Consider the following 13,221-nt stretch of genomic DNA (forward strand, 5'->3'; position numbering starts at 1 on the left):
AGTGTTCTCAGCACTGTCTGTTTTTGTTACTAACATTGGACATTGCTGTTGGACTTTTCAATTGCATAGATCAAGTGAATTTACAGTCTTTTTCCTAAGGTTGGGGAATCAAGAACTAAAGGGCATAAGTTTAACTTTTTCACAGAGGTTGGTGGGTTTACGGAATGAGCAGCCAGAGGACGTGGTTGAGGCAGGTACAATAAAAAGGGTTAAGGTATATTTGGACAGGTACTTGGAAAGGAAGGGTTTAGAAGAATATGGATCAAATACAGGCAAGTGGGACTACTGTAGGTAGGCATTTTGGTCAGCTTGGACAAGTTGGGTCGAAAGGCCTGTTTTCAATGCTGTACGATTCTATGGCTCAAATTGGTATCTGATGCAGGTGGCAAGGTTGCCTTTCAGCATGGCAGTATTTCTGCCAGGTTATTGGATGTTCATGTTAGATCCTTGTGTCCCTTCTTCAACATGCTGGTACGTTGATCTCTGGTGCATTATACTTTAAATTGGAAGATAAAATAGGTTAAGTATTAATCTTACTACAGTAATGCATACCAACAACTGGAGTGCTGTTATAAAATTAGTTCTGTTCTTTTTTTAAAGCTCTGGTAGTAAAATATTAACTCTGGTGTTATTGATTTAGTCCAGAGTTTTTGCAGATAATCTAACATTTTCATGCATTGGTATTTAAGACCAATTGATGAAATAACATTTATACTTCATGCAGTGTTCACTTACAGAATGCAAATCCAGCCACGGACTTGCACAAAAATGTGTGAAGGACGCATGCTATGATTACACACATTGATTGGCAAGCACTGATATGTTAATCACCCGGAGATGAGGAAAACACATAGTAAGTGGCCTTGCAGCTGGTGTCAGCATTCTCTAAAGTTTCTTGGTGCACTGTTTAACTACAAATTTAACACTTCTGCTCAAACCTACTTCAGGACCAGCACCCCCAATTTGTTTTCAATTCCAAATCATTAACATTTCTGGATTTACCTTTTGCCCTTCACTCATGACACATTAACTTAAACCTTTGTTATCTAAATGCTTGCCTTATAACTTTCTCCCAGCTGACTATCGACATTAACTTTCCACAAGTTACAATCCATACTAATACCACAGGTCCTGTCGTTTACAAACTGTCTTAGCTGCACTATAGACTTTGGGCTTTCATTTGTTTTGCACTAGCAATATTGAATATGTGGACACTAAGAATGTGTTAAATTTAGCATGATTTTTGTTTTGTATATATTTTTTATTACAAATAAATTTTATTTTACAAATCTAAAAAAAGACTGGATCTTCACCAATGCAAAATCTCTTCATTTCCATTTCTCACCATTCCTTCCTTGGGCTCTGCACGCAGTAACCTGGGGAATTAACTCCTGCCTTCAACCATTGAAGGTCACCTCACCTTCTGTCTCCTTTCTCTGTTCGTTTACTTATTTATCTATTTATTCACTTCTCTATGTTCTAGAAATCCCTGTAAAGCGTCTTTGAGTGTTTGAAAAGCGCTATATAAATGTAATGCATTATTATTATTATTATTATTCTTAAAGTCATTTTCGTCCACTTCCTTGTCTGCACTGTTACATACACTCCATCTCCCAACCCTATTCAACCCCTCACACGAAACAGCAACCTCTGCAAATAACTCTCTCTTAAGGTCATCACAATTGCTGTCCTAGCTGTCCAGTCTTCTGTATTTATAATAGTGACTGATTTAACCCAGGTGTTCTTTACTAAACTTGATGTTCTGAGGTCGCTGTTTAAAAATACCATGTCACCCATGTAAAATAGATGGGACACATTTTCTCTCAGTGGGTTGAATGTCTTTGGAACTCTCTTCCTCAAAACACAGTTGAAGAAGTGTCTTTGAATGTTTTCAAGGCAGAGGTGAGTAGATCCTTGATGAGCAACTTGGGGAAAAGTTAGATGGTTGCAATTGGAGCTGTCATGATCTTACCAAATGGCAGATTCAAGGAGCTTATCAGCTAACACCTGCTCCTGATTGATATATGTTGTGTTCCCGCTCACTGAAAGCTCATGCTTTCACCCCATGGATGCTGTGGGTTAGGGGGTGGCTGCCAACGAAGATGGTGCTTTACTCCATTGTATCCTGCAGACATTATCTCCATGGTCCCCATGTGGTGGATGCAGTGGAAGTGACTGGAGGAAGCGGAGCACCACTTGGACGGCACTGAGTTCCTTGAGAATGTCTGCAGCTGCACCCCTCAAGTAAGTGGAGAGTATTCCACCACTCACCTGACTTTTGCCATATCATTGGGGAAGAGGCTCTGGGCTTTATCTACACTGCAGAATATTGAGCGTTGAGCCTGCTTTATTCAGCATAGCCTTTATATTGGCTGATCCAGTTGTGTTTCTCATTAACGTTGTTGGTCAAGTACGAATGTTATTCATCATTTATCAGCTCAAGCCTGGAAGCAGAGTCCCTCTCTTACAGAGACTGACTCAGGTTCTGACATTCCAAAGCCTCACCACCATCTCAAAGGCACAAGAAAGGAATATGATGGAGATTTCTCCACATGCCTGGATGCTTGCAAGACCAAGATACTCAGGAAGCTCAACATCATTCAGGACAATGCAAGTCACTGGACTGGCACCCAATCCACCACCTTAATTCATTCATTCCCTCCATGATGGGTGCACAGTGGCTGCAGTATGCACCACCTACAACATGCATTGCACTTACCCACCGAGTACACTGCGACAGCATTTCACAAACCGGCAATGTCTACAACATTGAAGGGCAAGAGTAGCAAGAGCACCACTGCCTGCACAAACATTCCCTTCTAAGTTGAACACCATCTTAAGTTGAGATGACATCAGTTGTCTTTTGTCATTGCTGGGTTGAAATCTTCTCTGCCCAACACCACTGTGGGACTACACTGACCATCAATCTGTCCAACAGACTTTGTCAACACTTAGATTGAGACCAAGCATTTAGTTGATCCTCCTTCCCTTTCACGCCTGGTCTATCAGTCCAAGGCCTGCACACTTCTTCATCTCCAACTGGAATGTTTAATCAGCATTCACACCATAATGTAAGAGATAGAATCAAGGGGAGTGCACTGGACCCTCTCGCTAACTCCACCACACAACAAAAAATGCTGATCTTTTACCTCAACAGCATTTTCCTGCACTAAACTCACACACCTTGATTCCCTTAATCTCTAAAATAAAATCATTAATCTCTTTCCTGAACATAATGAATAACTGAACCAGCTCGCAGAGAGAAAGACAATTCCAAAGACTCACTAAATCTGGATGAAGCAATATCTCCACATCTCTGATCTGAACAGACACCGCTTATTTTGAGATGGGCACCCTGGTTCTAGATATCCCAGCCAGAGGAAGCATCTACCCTGTCAGATCCACCTAAATGGAAGGAGATCCATTTATTCCTACTCGTTGCTTTCTGCCTATTAACCATTCATGTACCCGAGCCAGTATGTTATCCACCATGCCATCATCTACTCTTGTTTTATTTCATGATTTAGTGTGTGACAACTTATCAGTCCTTCTGAAAGTCCAAATACACCACACCCACTATCCCACTATTTACAGTGTTTTAAACTCCAGTAAATTTGGCAAACATGGTTTTCCTCTCATAACTCCATGAATCAAAAGCTATTTTGAACCAGGCATTGAACTCTTATGAACACTATGCTAATTTGCACATGACAGGGGTAATATTTAATTAGGAAATTCTGTTATTTATATTTTTGGACCCTAGCTGCCCATATTCCTTTTGCAAACCTGCCTTCCTGTCCTGTCCAGGCCCTTCGTTCTCACATTGAACTTTGACAATTAGACTATTCTCCTCTCCTCTGATGCCAAGCTCTAAGGAGTGTTGCACAGGAGCAGAGAACAGTCTCCATCCCCCTAACTATCCTACCCTCTTTTTTGACTACTATCTTCTTCACTGTTTCAGCTTGTTCGACCCGCTGCATCACAGGTACCAGTTTGCTATCTACTCTGCATTCCCTTCTCTCATCCACACAAGTTGCTAGAAATGTGTACCTGTTGGACAAGACTCCTGCAGCACGCCCTTCTAATCCCAATACCTGCCCCGTCCCTCGACTAACATATTCTAAAGGGCGTGGTTGCCTCCTGGAACAACGTGTTCTGGTAGCATTACCTCACTCTGCCTCATCACAATAATCCAACTCTCAGACTCGAGTTCACCCACTCAGAACTGAAGATTCTCACTGTAGGCGTGGTCTCCATAGCTCCTACATACTGCAGCTTCAATACCTCACCTGCATAGCCATGTATGTGTCACAATATATTTAAACTGTTTATTTCATTCTGCTGCCCTTGCTTTTACCACAGTCCCTGAATCGTCAGAATGAAAGATAACCATTTATGAGGTGTTTGCTCAGTAATCAACCAGAACGGACTCGATGTGCACAGCACAGTTTTAAAATTCCAAGAAAGAATTGGACATTTTTACCCTGGATCCAAGGATTTTATACCCATCCCTTTTGTCTTTGGTGCTTAATGTGTGACCTTACGAAACCAGGACCAGAAACTCTCCACAGTTGCTGCCTAATTTGCTGAATGTTTCCAACATTTCCTGATTTTATTTCAGATTTCTCGCATCTGCAGTTTGTTTTATTTTCAGGAACAGACAACAGACTGGGTCTTTGGCGAAATGATCGGAAGGGGGAGGTTGAGGACTTCCTGCAAGGAGTGAGTGGGAAGAGAAAATGCAGGAAAAACTCGGTAGTTGGTGCAGCACCTGTGCAGAGTGAGGGTGTGGAAAGTGTCGATTCAGTTTCTGTTCAGAGATCCCTTGTGGGGTGAGTCAATAAAAGGGGCGGCACAGTGTATCAGAGATCACAGCTCCCGAGACACGGGTTCAATCCTGACCTTGGATGTTATGTGTGGAGTTTGCATGTTCTCCCTGTGACCGCGTGGGTTTTCCTCCCACAAAGAGCGTGGTTCATTAACCCCTGTAAATTGTGTCCTTGTGTTCAGAGAATGGAAACGAAAATGGAATACAATTGAACCAATGTGAACAGGTGATGGATGGTCGGCATGGATGATGTGGGCCGAAGAGCCTGTTTCCATAAGTCACGTAAGCAAAACACAAAGTGTGTTGGAGTAACTCGACGGGCCGGGCAGCATCACTGGTGGACATGGAGAGGCGAAATTTCGGGTCGGGACCCTTCTTGAAAGAATACCTTTAAGTAAGGTGTGTGTAGGAAGGGACTGAAACCGAAGAGAGGCACAAAATAAAGGAGTAACCCAGCGGGTCTGATAGCATCACTGGAGAAAAGGAATAGGTGACGAGGGTTGAGACCCTTCTTCAGACTGAGAGTCAGGGCAAAGGGATACATACGAGAGATATAGCATATGTAGGAAGGAACTGCAGATGCTGCTTTAAATCGAAGATGGACACAAAAGCTGGAGTAACTCAGCGGGTCAGGCAACATCTCAGGAGAGAAGGAATGGGCGACGTTAGTTACTCCAGCATTTTGTGTCGACCTTCAATTTGAACCAGCATCTGCAGTTATTTTCCTGCACATCTGGAGAAAAGGAACGGGTGACGTTTGGAGTCGAGAAGGTGTTCGAGAGACATAACAGAACTTTATTGTCATTCGGTATAAATACCGAACGGGATTTCAGCAGTCACAAGACACAGCAAAAAAGGAAAAGAACACAGGACACACGACCCCAACACAAACATCCATCACAGTGACTCCAAACACCCCCTCACTGTGATGGAAGGCAACAAAACATAGAAGGTACATAGGACCCATGAATGAAAGATTTGCAAAAAAGCCACGATGCTGAAGGCACAGAGCGGCGCGGGGGGGTGCATAGAGAAAGAGAGAGGGCGTTGCAGAATTGTGGTTGCGGGGATAGCAGTGGGAGAGGGGCCGAATGGTGCGTGAGGTGAGGTGAGCGAGCGGCTGCTGTGCGAGGCAGCGCCCAGCAGGGTGAGTGTGGATCCGCTGAGGTGCGGCTGTGGGAGGTGAGACACCCTCTCTGTGTGTGTCTCCCCGCAGGTGGAAGGTGCGCTGCCCGGGGCAGGCGGGGACCCGGGCCGGGAGCGTGTACTCGCCCATCCACCCACCCATCCATCCATCCATCCATCCATCCATCCCACCTCAGCCCCTGAATGAGTGAGTGTCCCCGCGGGTCCGCAGCCAGTGCCCCATGGCCGGGGAAGGGCTGCGCACAAAGGGAGCAGCGGCGGCGGCAACAGCGGCAGCAGCGGCGGGGGACGAGCCCGGCGGGTCGGTGTCGGTGTCGGTGCCGGTGATGGGTGAGCGGAGGGCGGCCGAGGGCAGCCGCTGCCTGGAGGTGGCCCTGAGCGGGGGAGCGCCGTGGGGATTCACCCTGCGCGGAGGCCAGGAGCACCGGGAGCCTCTGCTCATCACCAAGGTAAAGGAAGCAGCGGCAGCTCCGGCCGCCTCTCCCCCACCTCTCCCACACCCCCCCACACCCCCCACACCCCCCACCCCTGGGGAGCGGAGCTCTGACCTCTCCGGGGGACAGCGAGGGTCGCTCCTTAATCCATTTAAACCAGACCCAGGCGTCGCTGGCAAGGCCAGGATCCCCCAACCTGGCTGCCCTTGAGATGTATAAGAGAATAACTGCAGATGCTGGTACAAATCGATTTATTCACAAAATGCTGGAGTAACTTCTTCAGACTGAAGAAGGGTCTCGACCCGAAACGTCACCCATTTCCTTCTCTCCTGATATGCTGCCTGACCTGCTGAGTTACTCCAGCATTTTGTAAATAAATCGATTTGTACCAGCATCTGCAGTTATTTTCTTATGCCCTTGAGAAGTGGCAGGGAGTCGCTCGCTGGAATTGTTATTCTCCAGAGTTCAGCAACATGGAGAGGTTGAGCAGGCTGGGACTTTAATATTCTCTGGAGGACATGAGGGATGATCTTACCGAGGTGTATAAAATCAAGAGAGGAATAGATCGGGTGGACGCTCAGAGTTTCGGAGGGCATAGGTTTTAAGTGAAGGAGGAAAGATTTTATTGGAATCTGAAGGGTAACTTTTTCACACAAAGAGTGGTGGGTGTATGGAACGAGCTGCCCGAGGAGGTAGTTGAGGCAGGGACTATTGCAACATTTAAGAAACAATTGGACAAATCCATAGAGAGGACAGGTTTGGAGGGATAAGGGCCAAACACAGGCAGGTGGAACTAGTGAAGATTGGACATGTTGGTCGGTGTGGCCTGTTTCCACACTGTGATTCCATGACTCTATTCAACAATCTCACAGGGTTGAGCAGGGGACTTCTGGAACCAGCGGGTTCCAATCTCAGTCAGAGGTGGTCCACTGAGGTCGTGTTTGGAATTCCCTGCCTGGATTGAGTTAATTGATTCCTGGATGTTACAGGAATCTGGGCAGCGGTGTAGGGCAGCTCCAAAGACTCTGGTGCTGTCTGTGTGGAGTTTGCATGTAGCCCCTGTGATCATAACGTTATTCCCTTTGTCATGAATTTGTACACTATGGGTAGCTCGATTGTAATCACGTATTGTCTTTCTGTTGACTGGTTAGCACGCAACAAAGGTTCTTCACTGTACCTCGGTTCACGTGACAATAAACTAAACTCAACTCAAACCATCTGGGTTTCCCCTGCCATTGTAAATGACACGGAGTAGGTAATGCTAGGAGAGTCAGGGTGGAGTTGTTGAAAGGCTGGAGCAATTAGGCTTGTATACACTGGAATTTAGAAGGATGAGGGGGGATCTTATTGAAACATATAAGATAATTAGGGGATTGGACACATTAGAGGCAGGAACATGTTCCCAATGTTGGGGGAGTCCAGAACAAGGGGCCACAGTTTAAGAATAAGGGGTAGGCCATTTAGAACGGAGATGAGGAAGAACTTTTTTAGTCAGAGAGTGGTGAAGGTGTGGAATTCTCTGCCTCAGAAGGCAGTGGAGGCCAGTTCGTTGGATGCTTTCAAGAGAGAGCTGGATAGAGCTCTTAAGGATAGCGGAGTGAGGGGGTATGGGGAGAAGGCAGGAACGGGGTACTGATTGAGAGTGATCAGCCATGATCGCATTGAATGGCGGTGCTGGCTCGAAGGGCTGAATGGCCTACTCCTGCACCTATTGTCTATTGAGTTGATGGACATCTGAGAGGGAAATAGGCAGGGGAGTATTATGGGTGGGATTGGACTGGGAGCTGGCCAAATATCTGCCTCCTGTGTCCACACCATTGGGTGATGTTACTAGGTGTTGTTGGTGGATGGACTTTTAATGTTCTGGATATGTGGTCCAAACCAGCTTTGGACCACACAAAGTTGGAAGCCATCTTGTCCATTTTTAGACTTCTGATGTAAGGGTGAATGAAGTCATTGGTCAGGGATCCAGTGACAAGGTTTACAGCCTGTAGGATGCAGGGTGTGGATTGAAACTTGTGTCTCTGAGGGGAGGATGCTGCCAAATAATTCTGCTGCTGGAAATTTCTTGATGAAATTGGAAGAAACTGGTAATATTTATGGGCAAACAGCAAAACACCCTGATGTGATATTTATAGTGGAACTATCTTAGGTATTGCTTGTTTAAAATTGATGATGATAATGAGAGAAAAAGACCATACTGATCAAATAATGTTTACCCACAAGTTGCCACAAGGAGTAATTATGTTTTGTGTGAATTGTGAAATGATACTAGCATCACTGGCAATGTGTCATCAGTGAGTTCACAAGGCCTTTTTCCGTCTACCTGGTCGACGTGATACCATTTCCGATCATTTGTATGTGATGAAACAATTGGTGATGATGTGTTGAAAAGACCACCAGTTCATGGTGACTGAACTTATCGACAGGGTATACCTTCCTTTGCTTGCTACCATTAGTGAATTATCTAAACCACCTTCTGCAGAATTTACTTTTTGCTAAAGTGGGCCAACCTTGGGAAATACGTGTTGTGAGCACATTCTTAACCTATGATTGATATCCAGAAAATGACCGAGGTGGAGTCATTGTGACTGTGTCTTTTTCTGCATGGATATGACGTCTATTACCTGTGTCTCATTCCAGCCTGAGACTAGTTGGCGAGGTTATTGAAACTGCGAAGAGTTTGGATGGACTCTTTGTTGGACATAGATCTGGGTGTGTGCACAGTGGGCGGTGTGTAATGAAGGTGGTCGAGAGAGGACGGTTTATGTAGTGTCATGTGAAGAAGTGTACAAAGGAGCTATTACTCGTTGTTTCAGTTTCAAATCTTAGCTCTGTCCCTAAAACCACCAGACCATCAATGATCAGTTTTAAAATACATCACCTTGACCAAGTGAAGTTGTGGTCTGTCTTTGCCCCTTCACCGAGTGTCATGAGCTGGAGAATTGTGTGGGCTTCAGCAGAAGGAATATTGGAGACTTGGAATTGTGTGCTTAGTGTCTGCATTGAGCTGAAATAATGGGATGGAATATTGACTTCATTTTGCAATTCATGTGAATCATCTCAGTCCAGGTCTAGATTAAATGAAGGCACAGTCCTGATGTAGGATCTCTATTCGAAACGTCGACAATTCCTTTACCTTCCACAAAAAAGGCCACTAGCATAATCAAGGACAAGTCGTACCCCGGCCACTCCCTCCTCTCCCCTCTACATTGGGCAAAAGGTATAAAGTGTGAAAATGCACACCTCCAGATTCAGGGACAGTTTCTTTCCAGCTGTTGTCAGGCAACCAAACTACCACAACTAGAGTGAAGTCGTGAGCTACTATCTACCTCATTGGAGACCCTCAGACTATCTTTGATCGGACTTTACTTGACTTTATCTTGCACTAAATATTATTCCCTTTATCATGTCCCTGTACATTGTGGCTGGCTCGATTGTAATCATGTATTGTCTTTCCGCTGACTGGTTAGAACACACCAAAAGCTTTTCACTGTATCTCAGTACATGTGACAATAAACTAAATTAAACTATGCTGCTTGATCCATTGATTTCCTTCATCTGTTTGTTTTCTTACAAAGGAAGTTGCTTGCTAGTTGCCCTGTTTAACTCTATGCTCCCCACACTATAAACTCATTCAGTGTATATATTTTGTAGATACATACATTGGGATATCTTTGTAGAGGCAGGAAGCTTTTCATGGTCTCTTTTCACATTGAGGATTAAAAGCAGGTTTAGCCGAAGAGCCTTTGACTAACCACGAATGGTATGGACAACTGCACACAAGTAAAGCAGTTCTGTAGCCTCTTAATACAAAATCCTGTTTTAATAATGTTTGTTGACAGTTAAATATTGGTTAAGTGATAAACTCTCCTACTATTCAAATAATGCTCAGGGCCTGTAGGATTTTAAGTTCCAATTGAAAACACAGACAGTCCTTTGGTGTAATGTAGACACAAGAAATTGCAGATGCTAGAATCTTGAACAAAAAGACAAATATCTGCAAGAACTCAGCAGGCAGGTCAGGCAGCATCTGATCAGTCTTAAAAGGGTCCCGACCTGAAACTATATCCATTCCCTCCACAGATGCTAGCTGACCCACTGAGTTGCTCCAGCACTTTGTTTTTTTGCTTTGGTTTAATAATTTAACCTGAAATCACCACCCCCCCACACTGCTTCATTTCCAATCGCAATGCATCCTGAAGTGGGTTGGAAATTCAGTTATCTCCATGCCAGAGTTAGCAAGGGAATGGCAGATATAGGGTACATTTTGGCAATTTGTTTTTCTGGGTTTATTTACATGAGGAATATGTTGCCAATACATTAACCTACCTCGACTGATTTTTTTTGGCTCAAAATACACTTTCCCCCAAATCCCTGCCAAAGTACCAACTGTCCTTGAAACACCTGTAACTTCTCAAAACCACTATCATAAGTGTAGCCAATTTCCCTTGGAGCTGAGACAGGAAAATGGAGCTGAGATCAATCAAAATCTAGATCAACTGCGGGACAGACTTGAGAGGCTGAGAGGCTTGAGAGGCTGAATAATCTATATACTAAAACTCTCGTTTGTTTGTTCCTGATCTACAGCCAAAACGGTACACAATAGCGCGACAATTGTAGGACCACCTTACTCGCGTTGTCCCTTTGGTACTAATGGAAGAAGTTTCATTGAAATTGGCGTTATATTTTAAAAGTTATTCACATTTTAAAGTTTAAATCTATCTCCTAGGAAGGGAGGGGGGAGGGAGGGGAGAGGAAGGTGGGGGGGAGTAGGGAGGATAAGGGGGGTTGAGGGGGATGGAGTGGGGGGGAGGGGGGAGGGGAGAGGGAGGAGGAGGAGGAGGAGGAGGGGGGAGAGAGGGGAGGAGGGGGGAGAGAGGGGAGGAGGGGGGAGAGAGGGGAGGGGGGAGGGAGGGGAGGGGAGGGGGGAGAGAGGGGAGAGGGGGGAGAGAGGGGAGGGGGAGAGAGGGGAGGGAGGAGAGAGGGGAGAGGGGAGGGGGGGAGAGAGGGGAGGGGGGAGGGGGGGGAGGGGGGAGAGGGTGCTGCACCAATGCAGGGGAGGTTTGGGCCCAACGGGTCCATTTGGTCTAGTGATTTCATACATTTTTGGGACCACTAATTTATTAAAATTGTACCATTTTAAAAAGGCGCATTGCGTGAACTTACCAAAAGTTTAGAGAAAAACAAATGTTCATTTTAAACATTGAAAAGATTTTCTTTGATTTATGCAACTTACGTTGCTATTTTTCTCAAAAGTTGATTTTTCTGACCACTTTGTCTTGATATTTTAACTTCCACGTGTGTTTTTTTTTTTACAAACCTAATTTATTTTAAAAGAAAACTAAAACTTGTCTGCGCAGTTCAATTCCCCCAGTGCTCTTGGTTGTGGACATCCGCAGACATATTGTGGGACCTGGCGGTCTCTCCACAGATATCTGAGCACTAGGGGCTGGCAGATTGGATGGAACCCTTGACAGCCAGTTGCTTAGACCTGTGGATGGTCACTACAAGGATGGCCATTGGCCTGACCAACCGACATCTTCACTGGGCGCCCAAAGATCAAGCGGTTGAGACTGAAGTGCAAAACGTCGGGAGCAACTCCTTCAAGGAGGGGTTGGAATCTCTCACATACTTCTCGAAACCACAGAAATTGTCGGTATCCTGGAAATGTGCAAACCTGCTTCCAATTTTATTGCATGTACAGGTCCATGTAATATTGTCAGCTCAGGTTGTTGAAGTAAAATGGCGGGAGTCTGTGAGACTGCCAAGTAGTGTAGAGTGTGCCAGGACTTGGTGGAACTCTGGAGGGGGAACCCAATGGACCATTTAAGTTGTAATAAGACAATGTTTGAGTCCAGAGTCCAATGAGTAGGTCCACCAAGTGGCATCGAGGTCTGTTGGGATCACTCCACATCCTTGGGTTTCCCTTAATGAGGGGCGTCCAGAGTCTAGGGCCATGGGCTGGGACTTCACCCAGGACCTGCTGCTCTGTCGCCCTGAACATTTATCTTGTGTGGATTCAATGGAGGGTGATGTCTGCTGAAGTAAGAGCATTTGAGAAAATTTGCCTGAGAAGGTGCTCGTTGGAGCATGAAGGGAGAGTCGCCTGTTCTTTTGGTTCTTGAGGGATTTGGGAAGGTTGGGATGGGGACAGGAGTGGTTATAAATGGTCGAAAAGTGTAACATGTGAATATGTTCAATTTAATGAGCATGCTTTGCTTCAACCAGGAATTAATGATGGTGGTCCTGTGAGAGTTTATCAAGTTATTTATAGAGTGTGAGATGTACAAGTGCAGTCACATAGAGGGCACATCACTGTAGATGGGTCCTTTATCCCACCTGCTCCATCTTGCTGTTCAACTCATCAGTGGAACCTTACACCCTTGTATTGTATTGGCAACGTACTCCTCAGTTGCATCTCTGCTCTTCATGATGTGGGAGCCAGTTACATGAGAAATGGGTGGAGGAATAGGCCATTCAGTGCCTTGTGTCTGCTCCATTAATCAATCAGATCAGTTCTGACCCTTTACCCGAGCATTACTTTCCTGCACTAACTTCATCCCCTTAATATCAAAAACCTTATTGAACTTCATCTCGATTGTACTCGGTCACAAAGCCGTGACAGAGAATTCTGGCTGAGAATTGCAAAGATTTGGCACTCGGGAAACGGCTTCTCATCTCAGACCTGACTAGCCAACACCTTGTTTTCAGATGGTGACCCACGCACAGTTCTGGACTTCAGAGTCAGGACATAAACACCATCTCTGCATCTACCGATGGTGCCAATTTTTGGGGTCTGTGACCTAAATA

At 45.3% G+C, this 13,221-nt stretch overlaps 1 protein-coding gene across 2 annotated transcripts in view; it reads left to right on the top strand.

Annotated features, from left to right (window-relative positions):
- Positions 1–6,031: 6,031 nt before the first annotated feature.
- The window catches only part of shroom2a (shroom family member 2a), a 139,525-nt gene continuing 132,335 nt past the window's right edge, over positions 6,032–13,221 (top strand). For both annotated transcript variants that reach the window (XM_078409447.1, XM_078409448.1), the window contains exon 1: positions 6,032–6,423. In XM_078409447.1, coding sequence (XP_078265573.1) covers positions 6,196–6,423 — 228 coding nt within the window. In that variant the 5' untranslated portion in view covers positions 6,032–6,195. The remainder of the gene's footprint in view (positions 6,424–13,221) is intronic.

Source organism: Rhinoraja longicauda, chromosome 12 (assembly GCF_053455715.1).
Source record: "Rhinoraja longicauda isolate Sanriku21f chromosome 12, sRhiLon1.1, whole genome shotgun sequence".
Taxonomy (NCBI): domain Eukaryota; kingdom Metazoa; phylum Chordata; class Chondrichthyes; order Rajiformes; family Arhynchobatidae; genus Rhinoraja; species Rhinoraja longicauda.